Below are 18,734 nucleotides of genomic sequence, written 5' to 3'. Positions count from 1 at the left end.
CCTACTACTAGGCCACTGAAGGGGGGAGGGAATAATTAAAAAACAAAGATGCAGGGGACTTTCCTGGTGGTTCAATGGCTAAGACTGCACTCCCAATATAGGGGGCCCACGTTCAATCCCTGGCAAGGGAACCAGATCCCACATGACACAACTAAGACGGGGTGCAGTCAAAAAATAAAAATATTTTTTTAAAAATGAAGATGCTATTATTCTTCAACAAAAATAAATGAAGTCCTGATGCATGCTACAACATGGATGAACCCTGAAAACATTACGTTAAGTGAAAGAAATGAAGTCACAAAGGACTGCATGGTGTATGATTCCATTTATATGCAATGTACAGAAAAGACCAATCAATCAAGACAAAAGTAAATGAGTGGTTGCCAGAGGCTGAGAAGGGATGAAGGGAGAGGGGATGATGATGATGCAGGGTTTCTTCCTGAGATGAAGAAAATGTTCTAAAAGGGACTGATTGTGATGACAGATGCAAAATTCTGTGAATACACTAAAAGCCACTGAATTGTACACTTTAAACTGGTGAATTGCATGATGTGTGAATGATGTCTCAATAAAGCTGTTAAACACACACACACAAAGGCCTACAGCACTGGCTGGGCAGAGGGAAGCTGGTAAGTGCTTAAAACTTCATAGCATACCCCCATAAGCCAAGGAGCCCCACTCAAAACTTTCACAATGGATGAGGGGAGTAGGGAGCAGGGAATTAAAGAGATTACAATGAGTACAACATCTTTCCTCATCACTACCCATTTTATGGATGGAGAAACTGAGACCCAGAAAAAGTAACTGCAGAAGATACAAGACTCAAACCCAGACCCCCAGGCCAAGTCCAGCCATTTGCTGCTATACCACTCTGCTTCCTGATCAGAGGAATCAGCAGGTTCATAGGTGCCAAATGAAGTTGTTGCAAAGGCTCCTAGGAAAAACCCAGATGATCCTGGGGAAACTGCAGAAGAAAAATCAGCCAAGGTTCAAGGTAGGCAAGGTCAGATAATCAGTCAATAACCCTGGGCATGGATGTACTTCTGGCAGCTAAGCAGGAGTCCTAGGATTTGAAGTCAGACCCGTCAGGTCCAAAGCCTAAACTTTTTCTACACACAACCCTACCTCCACACCATCCAACAGGCCTCCTAACAACCCCCAAGCTAGCTGGCCACAAAAATCACTGAGGCCAACCCTGAGCCTCACACTTACCAGACTCTTTGTCCTGACCACCAAGCTTGGATGGCTGAGAGGGAACAGAAGAGCAGGGGAGGAACCCAGTTCTTTCTTGAAAGACACCTACCATACCCTATCACCTCCAGGCCCAAAGGGCTTTGGTGTGAGCTCCCTGAAATCCCAAAGTTAAACAATGCCCCACCAGCTTTTACCTGACCAATGAGAAAACTGTGGCCCAGGAAGCACAGGCAGAACAATTCTGGTTTATCCAGAAAAGCCCCAGCAGAGCCAGAATGGGAAACCTGGCAGCTTGGCTACAGTGCCAGGTCCACCTTCTTCCACATCTCAGCACACAGGCCCCCTTCTCAAAATGCTCTGTGGGGTCCTCAAGCTCAGGACCCTCTCAAGTCATTCTTTTCATAGGGGAGACTCTGGCAGGCAGCCATACCTAGGAAAGGAAATCCCTGACACCACCACCTTCCTAGTACTGGGACCTCTGGGGTGTCAAAAGGGCTCCTAAAGGCAGTAGATGCAGTAACAGCACCAGGTCAGACAGGAAATCTGGGTAGTCACAACAAGGACCACAGTCACTATGTGGACTCCTTCTCAACAACTCTCCCCTTTCCCCAGGGTCTAAATGGCCCTCTAGGTCACAAATGGCCCCAGTGATGGTTCAGGCCTAGGGCAGCAGGAATAATCGCTCGCGTTTTCATCCCCTAGTTGAATTAGGTGAGGCAAGAAGCATCTTCTTTGCCCTTTTGTCCCAAAAAGTGAGGAGAACATGAAACCTCCCCTCTGTCACTGGGAAGGGAAGGGATCATGCAACCATACAGTTTTACTTCCATGTTCTTATGGGGACAATAGAAGGGAAGAACTCCTAGCCTAAGAGATGACAAAGGGGATGTAAGGAGGTGTCTTTCTAGTCACCATGGTGGCACATGACTTTCTCTGTCCCTGAAACTCCTTATTTCTGTGGAAAATAAGGAAAAGAAAAAGCACACTTTATCACGACCAGCGAGAGAAGAAACAACTCCTGGTCCAGACCCTGGCAGATGATTCATCCTGCCAGGAGAAGTAGTAATGGATGAAAAGGGAACAAGGATAGGGGCTCAAGACAAGGCCTTGGCCCCTGTGAAGAATAGAAAGATTTACCTGAGCCCAGTGGGGAAAGAGTGTGGGTGGAGAATCCCCTGCAGTGGGGATGTCCCAAACCCCTTCCCTTCCTCTGGAAGAAAAAAGCTATTGAAAGCTATTCACGAAACTCAGAATACTTCTAGGATCCAGAAAATTAGAAGCATAGCTGAATCCTCCTAGTTCTTGAGAATAGGAGTTCTTTCTCAGTCCTCATGTCCCTGACAACCTTCTCATAGAAAGTAAGGGGGACTTCCTAGTCTGAGCTGGCTCAGACAGGCAATTCTTATGATTGTGAAAAGCATCCAGGTCCTCTGTCCAATAAGGGGTGGCCTCAGGCTACACTGTGGTGACATCATATCCTTCTCCCAGATGAGAAAGGATTGTCTGGTTGGGGAGGGAGGGAGAGCCTCATACCGAAGAGGGGAGCTCAAGCCCCTCCCTAATGGAAAGGATCTCTTGTCCCAGAGGGGAAGCTCAGACCCCTGGGAGGAGATTCAGACTGCTTCCCTCAGAATCCCATCTTACCCATGTCCCCAAGGGGAATGAGCAGCCAGAAGGATTCAGTTCAAAGTGGAAGGTGGGCTTAGGCTCAAGTCCCCAAGGCAGGAAATTTTATGACCGCAAAAGGCCTCTTAAGACTAGGGTACACATATGCTGTTTTAAGTGAGGGGACAGTTCTTTCAGGGTAGGTTCAGTTAATCAGGTCCTAAGGTGGGGGAGGTGTCTCTCATGAACCCGAGGCAAAGTCAAACTCATGATGGGAGATGCAGAACCCTATTCCAGAGGGACTCTATCCATGCCCCAAGGGAAAGGTCTCAGGGCTCAATTCTGGTCCTGGGAGACCTCCTGCTCCCAAGGAGTGCCTTAAGTTCCTTGAGGGGGAAGCGTGGACCTCATCTCTAGAGACATGCCAGTTAGTGAGGTATGTATGCATCTCTTATCCTTGAGGGAAAGCGCAAGAATCCTTGGCACAGTGGGTCTCAGATGCCCAAAGAGAATACTCAGACCAGTCCCTGAGTAGTAAAGTCCCCTAGAGACCTTTGAGGAGGATATCAATTTCCTGAAGAGGGCTTCAGACCTAAAAGCCCAGTCTATAAGCAGGGGGAATCCTAGGCTCCAGTATACAAAACAGTGAGTCTCATTTTCTTGAAGAAAGGTTTAAGCTTGGGGGAGGCGTGTCCAGCCCTTAAAAAAAGCTTAAGCTCCTAGAGAAAGATTCAGACTCTTGTCTCCAAGGAGGTCTCAGATCCCTTAGAGAAAGCACAGACCCCTGTCACTTAGAAAGGGATGAATCTCATGTACCCTAGTAGAGTTTTTGGTCCCAGGGTGTTGGTTTTGATCCTAGTACTCAAGTGGAAAGAGATCATAGGAGAATATGTATGTGTGTGTGTGTGTGTGTGTGTGTGTGTGTGTGTGAGGTCCCTGACTTCTAGAAAAGGGAGTCTCAGACTCCACTGCTGCATGGTCCTGTGCTGTATCCCCCTGAGGAGGAGAAAGGGTTGTCCTATATAGTGTCTCAGACCCCTGAAAAGGATTTAGGTATCCTGGGGACACTCGTATCTCTGAGGTAGCCACCTTACTTGTATTCCCAGGAGGAGGAATCTTAAGAATCTCATTCCAGGGGAAAAGAAATTTCAAGTCACCAAACACAAACCAAGGTCCTTTGGAGAGTCACGAGACTCTCCTTGCCTGTCTCTCCTGGGGAGTGCCTACCTACTGGCCCTACACGATGAGGCCCCAGGGCCCACAATCAACTATGGGTCCTAGAAGAGACCACAGACTCCATCTTTAAATCCTCCATCTTATCTGGGGCCGCTAATCCCAAATCCCTGGGGGGGGGGGGGGGGGCGGGGTGGGAGAGTATATCGCAACCCCATCACCAGGGAAGAGTGCCAGACTCAAGAGAAAAGACATAGGCCCCTTGGAGCAGGCTCAAACAGCCTTCCTTGGGTTCCTAGCCAGTCTAGGGATCCCGTCCACCACACTCACTCACCTCCCCCATCCCAATGCCCATACCTGCTCGACGGTGGCGGGGTCCATGGCCTCTATACGCGCTGCAGCCGCTTCATATTCATCCTCACTGTTGTAACCTGCGCCGACCTCCTCACGCTCAGGACTGCCCCCGCCAACCGCACCAACCCCGGGGGCCTGACGCCGCCGCTTGCTGTGACCCGGCCCTGAGCAGCAGCCGCCCACACCCACGGCACCGCCCACGCCCACCACCACACCCGCCGCGCCCACGCCCGTCGCTGCTGTACCCAACGCATCACCAGGACCGCCGCCGGGACCTCCGGGGCCCCCGCAAGGAGGTGGAGAGGCCTGCTGTGGCCGAGGACCCGCCACGGCGCCAGGCGGCACGGCCAGCGCCCAGCGGTGAAGCGCACCCGGTGGCCCTGGAAGAGGGCCTTGAGGCGGTGGCGAAGCCCGGGGACGGGCCCCCACGACGCCCGAGTCACGGTCGCGGTCGCCGCCGCCCACACCCGTGCCGCCGCCGCCCACGCCTACACCCCCGCCGCGGCGAGGCGCCGGGGGCAGCGGTCCGGGCGGCGGCGGCTCGTTGGCGGGGTCGCCGTCGGGAGGCGGCGGCTTCTTTTTGGGGAGAATAGTCATGGCGGCACCGCCGAGTAGCCCCCAGCAAACCCGCCGCGGGGGACGCTGGGAGAGGACCCGGATGGGGTGGGGGGGGCTACAGTGGTGCGCGAAGGACGACGGGATCGCCGGGACCCGGATAAAGAGCTCGCTGCACCGGTTCTCGAACCGTCGGCGGAACGCGGGTCACGCGGCAGGAGAACCCGGATGTGAAGTCCAAGATTAAGGCACCGCGGCGAGCTTGTCGTAGCCTCTCCAAGTCCAACAACTTTATTGCTACGCTCGTTCCGGCCTACGGCTTCAAAGGAAACAGAACCAAAACAAGCACCTCTTCGCCCCGCCCCCTCGCAGGTTCTTGAACTACCGGGTGGGGCCTGGAACGTTGCGCAGGCGCGCCGGGGCACAGCCCCGCCTCTTGTTCGGAAGTACGTGGGCAAAATCTTCGCCGCCGCCACAACAATTGCGAGCACCAACCAATCGAAGCGGTTGCGTGGGTGTTCGATGATGACCACGGGCCAATCAGAAGCGGACGTCGCCCTCCCCTGCCCTCCGTCTCAGATTTCAGTCAAAGTCGGCACCCTTGTTCCTTGCCTTTCCCTTCACTGGTTCCGTCCGGCTCTTCTTTCCCCGAGGCTCTGGCTCGCAGGCGCGGGCACTGCGACAGAATAGCGTGGCTTGCCCACGCACAAGTTTAAAGTCGCCTCCCTTCCAGGCTTTTAAGTTGGCCGAAGTCAGCCGGACTGACTGCAAAAATATCAACACTCCCAGAGCTTAGCTAGCCCTTGAAGCGTCAATTCCGGTTCCACCCACCTACAAATTCACATCCGGTGGAGAGGCGGGCGCCGCCTCACCCTGGCAACAGGCCGAGTTCCGCGGTGATTGGTTAAGAGATGCCACCACTCAAGTCGGACGGGCCAACCTTGGGACAGACATGCATCGTGGGGACAAGTGGGTGTTTGGGAAGCAAACACGCCCTCTCTGGCATCCGCGTACACTCGCCCTCGCGTTGACCTCCCCGCCTCCGTGGCTAGCGCGCAGGCGCGGCACATAATTTTTTTTCTTTTTTTTCCCCCTCCTCTGAAACTGTTTACCTGAATCGAGCAATGTTTATAAACCAGCTCGGTCACCAGCCAGCGTCTTTACTGCAGGAATTTTACCTGCTACTGAACGAATGGAGAACTACAAGCTAATCCTAGCTGTGCCTCTTCAATCTGGGTGATCTCTGACAAGTCATTTAATACCCACCCCATCCTTAATTTCTACTTCTCTGTAAATGGCAATGATAATCCCAATTTAAGATAAAAGGTTAATCCTTGCAAAGGGTTTGGTGCAATGCCTGGCACATCACTAATTAGTCTGTACTGTGGTGCAATGGAAAGGACCCCAACCTTTTGAGTCAGGAAGACCTCAGTTCCAGGCACATGTGGACCATTACCACTGTATGACCTTGAGGAAGTCAGTGTCTCAAATTTGAGGTTGCTGCTGCTGCTGCTGCTGCTGCTAAGTCGCTTTAGTCATGTCCAACTCTGTGCGACCCCATAGACAGCAGCCCACCAGGCTCCCCCGTCCATGGGACTCTCCAGGCAAGAACACTGGAGTGGGTTGTCATTTCCTTCTCCAATGCATGAAAGTGAAAAGTGAAAGTGAAGTCGCTCACCCATGTGTAAAACAGGAATGATAACGCCTTCCCAGACTACCTCTAGTTATGGGGGTGAGTTGAGCTCATGAACGAAGAAAGTGTTGTGAGATGCGAGGGCTCCTTGCCAGTGTTAGGAGCCAAGCCATATAATAGGCCATCATATAACTCTCTTCAGTGCCACCTAACCTTCTCCCTTCAGATGCCAACCCTAGTTAAAGGTCTTCCCTGAAAGGTGTCAGTAATAAAGACTATAATAGTATTTTCTGCTTATGAGACTAAATTGGAGGAGAAGACTCACGTTTACTGAGCTTCTTGTGTTTAGGGCACTGTGCCAAATGCCTATGCAAATTATCACACTGAATCTTCTCATGACCATCTCACTTACCCAATATTTGTCCAGCACTATACATCTAGAAGTGAACTTATGATAATAATTGTAGTCAACCTTCACCAAGTACTATGTGCCTGTCACTGTGTATTCAACAGCTTTGATGTTCCTTTTGCCAATGAATGAATGGCACCCCCCTCTAGACTTTGCCCAAGACAGAAACCTGGGAGTTAACCCTGTTTCCTCTTCCTCAAATCCCACATACCTGTCAACCCCAAGTTTTGCCAATCCTGTCTCTGCAATCTCTTAACTTTCTAACTCTTGCTGCCACCTACCTGGTCTAAACCACTATCATCTGCCAGCTGGACAACTGCAAAAGCCTCATCACTTTCTTCCTCCAAGACTGGTTCTCTGTAATCCACTCCCCACAGTCAGAATAATCCTTCTGAAAAACCTCAGGATGACTTTCCTGTTTATAAGCCTTCAGAGGTCCCCATTATCCTTAGGATGAAGTCCACATCTGTATCATAGCTTCAAAGGCCTTTTGTTATCTGGCCTATATCTTCACCTCCGTCACAGCCTCACACTCTCACCAGCTGTGCTGAACCACTTCAGTTTCCCAAGGCCCTGAGCTGGTGCTCTAACCTCCAGGTCATTGAACATGCTGTTCCCTCTGCCTAAAACGTTCCACTCTTTGGTCTTTTGCCTGGCCAATTCCAATTCATTAATTCGGCCAGGTTAGATTCTCCTGCCATCCATTAATCTTGGTTCTACTACACTATGTTGTAATTGCCTTCCACACTCATTCCTGTAGATCAGAGCTGTCTAGTTTGCCCATTTTTGTACACCTAGGGCTAGGACATGATATGCAGTTAATAAATATTTGGTGCATAAATGAATGATTATTTCACAGATTAGCAACTTGAGGCAAGAGAAGATAAGTGATCCTTTCACCCAGGGACTGGAATCCATGTCACCCTGAATCCAAGGGGTGTCTTCTCTGTGCTTCACAAAGCTCAGTTACACTAGTCTAGAATATCCAGTGGCCCAAAAGAGAGAATAAAGGTAGGGGACATCCACAAGGAAGTGGAATTCGCCAAACAGAGAGATGCTTTTCATCGGGGTTTAATTCAAAGCTGTTTGCTGCCAGGAAGCCTAGTTTTAAGTCTCCTCTAAGCAAGTGTGTGCTGCCTTGGTTCTCAGTTTCTTTATCTGTGAGTGAGGGGGCTGGAGCAAATTATGTTCATGGGGCATGTCTCAGGATCTCCTAGTCTGTCTCACTGGCTGTAGATTTACCTCTTCTAAGCATCCTCTTCCATTTCTCCTAGATTCCTGTCTTCTAAAATACACCAGCAACCATGCACCTCCCATAACTTTTCCCACAACAGCCCTTCTACTAGTTAAAAGGAATTGAAATTGGAGTATTTTCAACCTCCCAGTCCAACCCAGCCCCAAATCCACAGAGCCAGGAGGTGCTCATCCTCATCTCTCCTCTCGGGTTTTATTGACTGATGGAAACTACATCTTTGTCAGCCACCAACTCCACAGGGACAGTGCTGGGGACAGGGAACCTGAGATGATGCCAGATTTCAGCCTGAGAGCAGACAGAGACTTCTGGAAGGTGACCCAAGAGGGAGAAGAGAGCGGAATATGTGAAAAGGCATTGTGGGGTTGGAGAAGGAGGTCAAGAAGTTTCTCCTGCCACCTACAACTCCTAGAGTTCAGGAATAAGCTGGGCCTCAGTCCCTGACACTTCTGGACTCCTGCCCAAGAACATGGAGTCAGCCCATGATCTCTAAACACAGCCCAGTTCTTGCTGGCTGCCAGACCTTTATCTCAGCCAGTCCAGACTCCAGCCCAACCCAGGAAGGAGGTAAACCAGAGAAGAGAGAAGGAGGCATAGTTAGAGGTGGCCCCTGTGATTAGGGCAGATGTAAATGCTGCAGCAAACTGGGCAGAGGCTTTGCATAATGTCACAGCAGCAGCTGCTATTGCTAGAGTTTGTTGGTGACCCAGTGGAGGACAGGGTTGTGGGGACCCATTTCCAGCAGCCAGGGAAGGGGATTGGTGTTTGTGCTATCTGTGTGTTTGGGGAAAGGCAGCCTAACCCCTCAGCCAAGGTTTAGGGGTGGCAGGTCACTGCTGAGACCACAGCCTATGAAACCTGTGGTTGCAGTCCAAGCTTCAGAGTTTGGGAGTTGTTGGGCCTGGTGGAGGGTGGGGTCTTCCTCTAGAGGCCAGATCATCAGTGAGAGTTCTCTTCTCTGAACCCCCAAACCTCCATAGCTCAGCCAGAGAGAAGAGGAAGTCTCACCTCTCCTTCTTGTGTCAGAACTGGGGAGGGGAGGAGCATGCAGGAGGCCAGCTTGGGTAGAGAGGCTAGTCCCAGTGTGCTAGGGCAAGGAAGTTGAGGGTCTGAGGAAGCCCAGCACTTCAGCTCCCACAAGGGAAACTGTCTGGGGTAGGGGAAGTTTTCCATTCCCTGGCTATTTCCCCACCAGGTAGGCCATTCCATGAAACTCCATTGCATAGTTCTCAGTGGGGGGGCAGAAGGGGTCCCCAGGCCTGCCCTTCTCTCCACCTTCCCCAAATATGGCTTTGGAAAGGAGTCCCCAAGAATTGGGAGGGCACTCTGGATGGGCAGGCCTGCCTGTCATAGGGAAGAGATCTTGACAGTCTCGGGAAGGAGGCAAGGGGTACCCAGGCTGGAGTTCCTGAGGGTGCTGCTGGCCCCACCACCACCACCGCCAGGGGAGGAAGGTTGGCTCTCATCTGGGGTGTTGGCAGGAGGGGTGGGGATACTGATGATGGCAGCCACGAAGTCCCGGCTGTCGCAGGTCAAGTCAAAGCTGTCATGGGGCTTGGCATTGAGGCTTGAGCGGCTGTGGATAAGGGTGGGAATATGGAAGGTTCTTAAAAAGTCATCTTAATACTTGCCACAGCAATCATGACATTTACTGAGTGCCTGTTGGGTCCCTGGCCCTGAGCTCAGTGCTTCCCCTGCACCCTCAATTATGGTGGTGCCAAGTGAGTGCTCTAGAGTCAAATAGTCCTAACCCCACTTTAACCACTCTAAAACTGTCTTCTCTCATCTGGAGCATGGAAATAATATTTCCTACCTCAGAGAGTTGTTGTGGGGATTAAATAAGATAATAAATGGTACAAAGTGCTCAGAATAGTGTCTGGAACACAATGAGCACACACATAAAAGTGTTCTCTATCGTGGTTACTCCTTACAGTGTCAGAGTCTTCACAACAGTCTACAGGAAGATGACACAATCTGGTCCCTATTCTTTTCTGATTTTACCTCCTCCCACTCTTCCCTTCGCTCACTCCACTCTACATGCAGAAGCTTCCTGGTTGTGCCTCTAATCTGCAGACCCATTCCTGCCTCTTGGTCTTTGCATAGACTGTTTGCTCTACCTGGAAAGCTCTCTCTAGATATCCACATGGCTCATTCCTTCTCTTCCTTCAGGGCTCAACTCCCAATGTCATCTCAGCAAAACCTTCCCCAACCACACTATTAAAACTTGCATCACACCCTGTTCTACACTCTCTATCCCCCATCCCTGATTTATTTTTCTCCTTGGCACATAACATACTGCATTGTGGATAAGAATCCACCTGCCAATACAGGGGACAGAGGTTCAATCCCTGGTCCGGGAAGATTCCACAGGCTGTGGAGCAACTAAGCCCATGAGCCACAACTACTGAGGCTGTGTGCTGCAACTGTGGAAGCCCACACACCCTGGAGCCCACACACCGCAACTGCTGAGCCCATGTGCTGCAACTACTGAAACCCACGTGCCTAGAAGACTCTGCTCCACAACAAGAGAAGCCACCACAATGAGAAGCCTGAACACCACAATGAAGAGCAAGTCTCCTGCTCACTGCAACTAGAGAAAGCCAGTGCGCAGCAACGAAGACACAGTGCAGCCAGAAATAAATAAATAAATAGAACACACTGCACCATCTGTGCTTCTGTTTTTTAACTGTCTCATCCCACTAGAATATAAGTTCCATAATGTCAGGATTTCTGTCTATTTTATTCACCTCCTAAATTGAACTAAACTCCTAAACTAAAATGAACTCCAGAATGCCCCAAACTGTACCTAGCATACAGTAGGTGCTCATAAATGTTTGTTGAAAGTGCAAATGAAAAATGAGGCGTTCCAAACAAGATAAGCAAACTTCCAGCATGGAGGAGTTTGGATTTGAGCTCGACTGGCGAGATCTGCAGTCATGAAATCTCAGATCCTGTGGTCCAAGCTCTGAGCTTCCCTGGGGAAAGTGGGGCACAGCAGGTGGGGGTCCTCACCTCTGAGGGGCAGAGCTCCTCCGCAGCCCTGCCAGTGTGTCCAGCTCCTGCATGCTACCACGGCTGACCGAGGCAGTGGAGTTGGCAAGGCGGATGGCACGACGCTTGGCCCTGCGGGGGCAGCAAGAAGATAGCAGGCTGCCAGCTCCCACTGGCTGGGAGGACACAGAAGTGCTGCGGCTGGTGCGACTACCCAGCGAGACAGCACCCAGGGCCTCGCTGAAGGTTAACTCGTCCGTGAACTCATGGCACTGTGGGCAGAATGGAGGCATGATCACAAGGCACCACACAGACACTGACCTCACCCCCAGGCCCTTGCTCAGGCCATTCCTTTCTGTCAGTTGCTCTCTCTTCCCTTCCCCTGCCCACCCTTCAAGACTCAGCTCTACTGGGGCCTCTTCCAGGAAGCCCTGTGTGATTTCTACAGTTAGTAGTAAGCCTCCCATTACAGGAGGGAGCTAGCTTGGTGGAAAAGGGACCCCCTTCATTCTGCCATACCACCTCTCATTAGGCCTCACCGTCGTCTTCTCTAGACAATGCAGCAAGTGGTGATGTTGCTGCTCGAAAGCAGAGCGGTTCCTGACACACAGTGCCTGCTCCTCCCCACCGCCACTGTCCTGGAGTGGATAGAGCAGAGGGATAGGGTCAGCCCCTTCCACCTCCTGTCGCTGCTCACCTCTCACCCCAATCTGAGCCCCTATCCACCTCAAGGCTCCCATTCTGCTTGTACTGCAGGAAGGCATTGGTGGTACCACTCTTTGCCAACCGAATCCTTGCCAGGCGCACCTTCTACAGAAAGAGGAGGAGAAAAGATCAGGCGGGCAAACAAAAGGAGACTGGCTTGGGGTGTGGGGAATAGTAGGTACTCAGGTGGAAGGTGCAGTTACCTGCTGTGCTCGGCGCTTGTCAGCACGCTGGTTCTGGTGGTAGATGCGGCTAAAGTTGGACACAATGACTGGCACAGGCAGGGCAATGACCAAGACGCCACTGAGTGAGCAGATGGATCCAAAAATCTTGCCAGCAATGGTGCTGGGCACCATATCTCCATAGCTGGGGCCAGGGGAGGTAAGCCAAGGTCAAGAAATATGCCCACCCACCCCTCAGTCCCCCACCCAATCCCATCCAACCTGACTCACTCTGCAACCCTGGCCAGGCACTCAAACTCTCAGTTTCTTGCTCTGCAAACTGTAGGGAATGACCTCCCTGGCCACCAGTAGGGGTCAAGTGAGAAATGGGCCCTCAGCCCCTACTGTCTGCTGCCCCCATCCAAGCTGTGCACTGGGCATTTGAGTCAGCTAGAAATCTATTAATACCCAGAATAGGAGAGAAGGAGGAAGTCACAGGCAGTAAATATAGCCTCCCAGACAGAGTCCCACCACCACAAGTCAGCTAAAGGGCTCTGAGTCGTAGGAGCAGTTCTCTGTTGGTGTTGCTCTCGTGTGTCTTACCTTCTCTAGGTAGGATCCCTTCTTATTCCCCCAGGGGAAGCCTTGAAACTGTCCTCATATGAAAAAAATAGGGGGGAGTCTTGAAACTCCTCCCTCTCTTTCTCCATACCATGCCCCTCCCCCTCCGATGGAGATGGAGCAGAGCCAATCTTACCAACTTGTCTGGTTGGGGGTGAGGGGGTGAAGCTCAGAGAGGTTCCATAACTGATTTGCTCAAGATCACACAGTGTACTTTTGTTCTAACCACAGAACCAGATCCGCTCCACAGAAACGCAGCCTCTGCAGTCTTCAGCCTCTAGGCCTTTGCTCCGGCTGTGCCTGCCCCCCGCAACCTCTCCCACTCCCAGGATACTTCTTTCTTATTTCTTTCCTTTGACTCACTTAAAAGTCTCTTCAACTTGACCATTCTGGCTCTGTGATGTGTCAGACTATGTCCTCAACTATGAGACACCCTCCCCGGGTTGTTGTGAAGACTGAATAGGACAAAAAGATATCAAAATACTCAGTTCCAACCTGTTCTCGGTGCTCAGTATTTGTCGATATAATCGTGAACCCCCAACTAGAATTTTTCTTAGAAACCTCAAATAAACTTTTTGTACCTCTACTAAGGTACTGAGTAATCCTAAGGCATTCACTCAACAGATACCAAGCAGCGACTGTCTACCGATTCCCAGTGATAGAGATTTAGAAAAGGATCACAGTATCTGCCCTAGACAAAGTCTTTAAGAATAAAATAAGTTTGATGATTTCATCTGATGCTTTTATCCCATTTCCTCTCAAGGACTAAAAAAAAAAAAAAAAAAACACTGAAAATATCTTGTTCTGGGGAAACATCAAGGAATCACCAAGCCACAAAGGTACTGCCCCACACAGCTGATGAATCTGAAGAGTTGGGAGACATGGGCCCTCAAGATGGAAAAGAGGGGCTAGAAAGCTAATTTCTATTTATCCTGCACCAGAAACATGATGAGAATTTTCACAATGTGACTGAGTCCACCCTGGATGGTGAAAGAAAGAAAGTGAAGTCGCTCAGTCACGTCTGACTCTTTGCGACCCCATGGACTGTAGCCCACTAGGCTCCTCTGTCCATGGGATTTTCCAGGCAAGAGTACTGGAGGGGGTTGCCATTTCTTTTTCCAGGGGATCTTCCCGACCCAGGGATTAAACCCAGGTCTCTCATGTTGCAGGCAGATGCTTTACCAACTGAGCCACCAGGAAAGCCCATCTGGATGTTGAAGGGGTTATCATTTCTCATTTTGCAGAGGGGAAAACTGGCCCGGGGGGGAAATGTCAACAGAAACAGTGCAGCTAAGACCATCCAGGAATCCAAGTCTACTGACAGGGAAAATAAAGGCATTGTCAGAGGTGGAAGGGATTTGGAGATTAATCCAACTCCCTCAATTTTACAGATGACAGATTGGAGCTCAAATAGAGAAAGAGATCATTGATCTAACCTTTTTTAATTTTACAGAAAAGGTGAGTATAATTGATTGACCGGGCAGCTCCCCACACAGGGTCTGCACTCACCCAAGTGTGGTCATGGTGACAATGGTATACCAGAAGGCCGCGGGGATGCTAGTAAAGTTGGTCTTGTTTGTGCCCTTCTCAGCATAAAACATAACAGTGGCGAATATGATGATGGCCATGGTAAGGGAAAAGAGGAGAAAGCCCAGCTCAGAGGCACAGCTCTTGAGTGTGTAGCCCAGAATCCGCAAGCCCTGTGAGTGCCTGGAGAACTTGAAGATGCGGAACACCCGGAACACCCGCAGGGTGACAAAGGCGCCTGAGACATCCTCGTTCTTGGGCATGAAGAGCCCAATGTAGTAGGGCAGGATGGCCACCACATCGATGAGGCTCATCACACTCCGCAGGAAGCGGCAACGGCTGGGGGCAGCAAACAGCCGCAGGAGGTATTCACCCGTAAATATGAGTACACAGGCCGTGTCCATACAAAAAAAGGCCAGTGGGAAGCGGTCGCCACAGGGCTGCTCCCTTGATGGCCGCCGTGTAGGGCCACGGCACGGAATGGTCTCCACCACGTTGGCAATGACCGACACGGCAATGAAAAAGCCGGTCACGTAGTAGAACACAAGGGCTGCGGTGCTCGTATGTGGGTTCTCGAAGGCCCGCCAGAGCCGCTGCCGCAGGGAGCTGCCGGCCGGCAGCGTTGGGCCGTCCCCGGCCTGCTCGGCCTCCTCGTCCTCTGCCAGGCGCTCGGCGTTCTCTTTCTTGCGGTCCCGGTACTCCTCGAGGCAGCAGTCGCCCACGAGCTCGGGTACCAGGCCATAGAAAGCCAGCTCTTCGTCGAAGGCCTGGATGCACTCCTGCCGCGGGCAGTGCAGCCGGCCCGTGCGGTAGAAATTCAGCACGTGCCGGAACATGTCCGGGTCGCGGTCAAAGAAGTACTCGCCTGAGTCGGCGTCGTAGAAGAATTCCTTCTCTGAACTGCCCAGCAGAGTGTCTGGGTAGCGGTCCAGCGTGTTCTTCCAGGTCTCAAAGCGCCGACCGCTCACATTCACCACCAGAACCTCATCCCCTCGAGATGCCTTCACCCCCGGCGCCGGGGGCAGGGGCTGCTGGGCCAGGGGCAACCAGCCCACAGCAGCTGCCCGTGCGAAAGGCAGCCAGGTGGCCACGCCTGCCGCCATCCTGCCGTGCCCCAGGCCCGCGGAGACTTGGGGGGAAGCCTTTAGGAAAATGTGGCTGTCTCCAGGATGGTGGAAGCTTGGAGAGGCCCTGGGCCACTCTCACAAGGAAACTGGGGGGTGTCTAGAGAGGCCAAGAGGAACCAGAAGGAGGAACTAGAGATAGAGAGATGGGCAAGGGCTTGGGGGGATGTAGAGGGTCTTAGAGGGACCAGGGGGGTGTCTTGAGAGGGTAAGAAGGGGCTAGGGAACATGGAAAGGAGCAGAAAGGGGGCATCTACAGATGCCAAGAAGGATCCGAGGGAGGGTTCAGAGAGACTGAGACAGCTCTAGAGGATTCTGAGAGATATCTGGGGATGTCTAGGAAGGAGCAGGAAATACTGGGGAGTTGTCCATACTCTCAAGAATTCTGAGGGAAGGAAGAAGGAATTGGAACCAGTTAGTGGGCTTGGAGAGAGGATTGGGGCATCCAGAGGGGTAGAAACAGAACCAGAGGTGTTTGCAAGAGGCTGAGAGTGTCTGGAAGGGGATTGTAGAGGGTCTGAGAGAGTTGAGGAGGGCCGTCCAAACTCTCAAGACTTCTGGGGAGAAGATAAGGGGATTGGAGCCCCCTCGTGGGTCTAGGAAAGGGGTTGGTGCATCTAAGGGGTGACTACAGAGCCAGGAAGTTGTAAAGAGGCTGAGAGGTGTCTTGAGTGCCTAGAGCTGCCAAGAACAGCCTGGGGGTGGTGTGTCCACACTCTACAAGAGTTCTAGGGAAGGAAGGAGAGGTAGGGACCCTAGCAGGGCTGGAGAAGGGGGTGGGGTATCTAAAAGGGGAGATATGGGGCCAGGTTATTTTGCAAAGGCCGATGTGTCTGAGAGAGAAGGGTATCTGGTGGGGCTGAGAAAGCCTGGTCCACGCTCTCGAGAGTTCTGGGGGGAGGGAAGGGACCTGGGAAACCCCTCAGGGCTGGGACTCAATTGGAAGGAAGTTGGGCACAGCCCCGGAGCTCCCAGAGAATTAAAAAAGGCGAAGAGGAAGGGGGGGCGGTCCCCCTCCAAACGGACTAGAGAACGGGGTGGGGTGTTGAAAGGAAGTTGGGTGTGTCTCAGGAAGGGGGTTGTTGGGCCTTGCAGGAGGCCCACGGGGAAGGCTAGGATCAGGCTGCGTCCTACCGTTGGGGGCTGGTCTAGGGAAACCACACCCCGAGGGGCTGGCGGTGTGTGCTGGGCATCGGCAAAAGCAGCATTGGCAGCTGGAGGAGGAAGAGGAGAAGCAGCCACAGCCGGGCCTGGGAGAGGAGAAGGCAGCACAGGCAGGAGGAGGGGGCTGGGTCCTTGGAAGCAGGCTCTGGAAGGACACGGTCCAGCGGGACCCTTGGGACTGTCCCAGGGTGGGCTAGGGCACGGGGGCTGGATCAGGCAAGGACAAGGACAGCACTCTTGGTGGCCCCCTCCCCCTTCCCCAAGGGCCGTCCTCACCTATGTCCCCGTTGCAGCAGCAGCAACAGCGGTGGGGCTGGGGGTATCAAACACCGGAGCTCCTGCCCCCCTCTGCAGAGCTGCTCCGAGTTCTCCACCTCCTCTGGCTCTCTCTCCCCGCCCCTCTGAGCTTGCTGGGAGATGGAGGGAGAGGCAGGGAGGGGCCTTGTGGCTCCCAGAGCCCCCTCCCCTAGGACAGCCTGAGAAGGACCCTGGGGAGACTCCGCCTCCTACAAAGCTGGTTGGGCCTCAGTCGCGTCATCTGGAAAATGGGGGTGGCAGGGAGCTTTGCCAATTCTCCCCACCTCCTTCCTGGATTAACCCCTCTTCCTGCCCAGATCTACCCCCTCTGCCCCCAGGGCCCCCACCCCCACCCGTCTGAATCAGCAGCACTTAGCAGATCGATCGATGGGGAAGCATCGGTTAATGGCCCCAGAGCGCAGAGTGCCATGGGGAATGATGCAGCGCTGTGTCCCCACCCTGCCCCCTAGGCTGGAGGAGGCGGGGGATTGGTGGGGGGGGCATTTTTCTAGATGCCAAACCCCCAAAGCTGCTCCTTGGCGGTCCTAGGTTAGAGTCCAGCTCTAAGACACCTGCTGTGGGACTGGAGCACTGTCTTCCGTTTTCAGATGTGAAATAGGGGTGCGAGTATAAGAGGAGTACAGACGGGGACAAGGCCAGGTAGCACGCTCTCCCTCAGGCAGTCTCCACTCTGAGGTGCAGTCTCCCCCATTTGTCCACATCCAGGAGCCTCAAATCATGCCTCCTTCCCTAGAGGGCTCTGCTCCTGGGCAGCAAGAGTGCCTGAGACATGGGTGGGTTCAAACCCCAGCTGTGCCACTGATTTGTGTCCTTGAGCAAGTGACTTTCATCGTTTTCTTTGCTGTCCATGGAGTTACCCCAACATGAGTGTCATTGGGAAGATTACATTGAGTGATGTGAGAGGGGCATGGCACACAGAGGATGCCTCACCTTTAGTAATTAAAGGTATGTGGGAATGGGGGAGCAGTAATGCAGGACCAATTTTAGCCTTTCAATGGACTTCCCCACCCATGTAATCCTCCATTTGTTCATCACAATCCTGATCTGTCCATGTCTCCATCCCTCCCCATACCCACTGCCCACCTATCCATTCTTCCACACACACAACCAATTTCTCTACCCTTCCTTCTACCTACCCATCTATCCATTTAGATGGGTCTATCTGTCATTAACTCACCATCTAGTCAACTATCCATCTAGTCATTAACTCACCTACCTATTCACTCATCCATTTGTATATTAACCCCATACACCTATTTACCAACCTATCCATATGGATACCCCACCACCACCCATCTATCTGTCTGTCTATCCATAGCTCTAAAAGTGAAAGTGAAAGTCGCTCAGTAGTGTACAACTCTTTGTGACCCCATACAATCCATGGAATTGTCCAGGCCAGAATACTGGAGTCGGTAGCTTTTATCTTCTCCAGGGGATCTTCCCAACCCAGGGATCAAATCCAGATCTCTTGCATTGCAGGCAGACTCTTTACCAGCTGAGCCACAAGGGAAGCCCAAGAATACTGGAATGGGTAGCCTATCCCTTCTCCAGCAGATCTTCCCGACTCAGGAATCAAACCCGGGTCTCATGTGTTGCAGGCAGATTCTTTACCAACTGAGCTATCAGGGAAGCCCATCCATAGCTCTATCTATCATTTATTATACCTACTCTTTAGTCTTCCCATTAGCTCATCCATCAACCTGGCCACTCATCCATCCTCACATCCCCCAAGCCATCCATCTGTCCATTTATATCCCCACCTGTTCCTCCTCTACCTATCCACTTGTCCAGCAACCCATTTGTCCATTTATTCACCCAATCACCTATCCATCCGTCCACTTATTTCCCATCACCAACCCATGCAACATTCTACTTTATCCGTCAGTCCATCCAACCACTTATCCATCCTCCCATCTGTCCACTCATCTATACCACACCCCAAACAGATCCA

At 52.1% G+C, this 18,734-nt stretch overlaps 2 protein-coding genes across 9 annotated transcripts in view; both read right to left on the bottom strand.

The window, feature by feature from the left end:
* OTUD5 (OTU deubiquitinase 5) overlaps nucleotides 1–5,688 on the bottom strand; it is a 29,290-nt gene extending 23,602 nt beyond the window's left edge. For 4 of the 6 annotated variants that reach the window (XM_027963349.2, XM_027963350.2, XM_027963351.2 and 1 more), the window contains exon 1: nucleotides 4,327–5,688. In XM_027963349.2, the coding sequence (XP_027819150.1) occupies nucleotides 4,327–4,920 (594 nt within the window). In that variant the 5' untranslated portion in view covers nucleotides 4,921–5,688. The remainder of the gene's footprint in view (nucleotides 1–4,326) is intronic. The other 2 variants (XM_027963352.2, XM_042242010.1) reach the window with 1 other exon arrangement.
* A 2,651-nt stretch (nucleotides 5,689–8,339) lies between these two features.
* Nucleotides 8,340–16,846, bottom strand: KCND1 (potassium voltage-gated channel subfamily D member 1). 3 transcript variants are annotated; one of them, XM_042241728.1, is made up of 7 exons: nucleotides 16,742–16,846; nucleotides 14,160–15,686; nucleotides 12,072–12,234; nucleotides 11,890–11,973; nucleotides 11,703–11,801; nucleotides 11,185–11,435; nucleotides 8,340–9,748 (listed from the first exon to the last, which is right to left on the bottom strand). In XM_042241728.1, exons 2-7 carry the CDS (start codon nucleotides 15,278–15,280, stop codon nucleotides 9,520–9,522), a joined length of 1,947 nt encoding a protein of 648 aa, XP_042097662.1. In that variant the 5' UTR covers nucleotides 15,281–15,686; nucleotides 16,742–16,846; the 3' UTR covers nucleotides 8,340–9,519. The 3 variants fall into 3 exon arrangements, with proteins under 3 accessions (XP_042097662.1, XP_042097663.1, XP_004022145.2); XM_042241729.1 differs by having other exon boundaries at nucleotides 14,160–15,401; XM_004022096.5 differs by having other exon boundaries at nucleotides 14,160–16,846.
* Between the last annotated feature and the right edge of the window lie 1,888 nt (nucleotides 16,847–18,734).

Source organism: Ovis aries, chromosome X (genome assembly GCF_016772045.2).
Source record: "Ovis aries strain OAR_USU_Benz2616 breed Rambouillet chromosome X, ARS-UI_Ramb_v3.0, whole genome shotgun sequence".
NCBI classification, from domain to species: Eukaryota; Metazoa; Chordata; class Mammalia; order Artiodactyla; family Bovidae; genus Ovis; species Ovis aries.
Note: the sequence above shows the minus strand (reverse complement) of the source record. Positions and strands in the feature narration are given on the sequence as shown.

Bases quoted from the DNA above. Each gene is read 5' to 3' on its own strand.
- KCND1 (XM_004022096.5), bottom strand. From the start codon at position 15,280: ATGGCGGCAGGCGTGGCCACCTGGCTGCCTTTCGCACGGGCAGCTGCT. The intron at 12,235-14,159 runs GTGAGTGCAGAC...CCCTGGCCCCAG, and splicing joins GTCACCATGACCACACTTGG to CTATGGAGATATGGTGCCCA. The intron at 11,974-12,071 runs GTAACTGCACCT...CTCTTTCTGTAG, and splicing joins ACAAGCGCCGAGCACAGCAG to AAGGTGCGCCTGGCAAGGAT.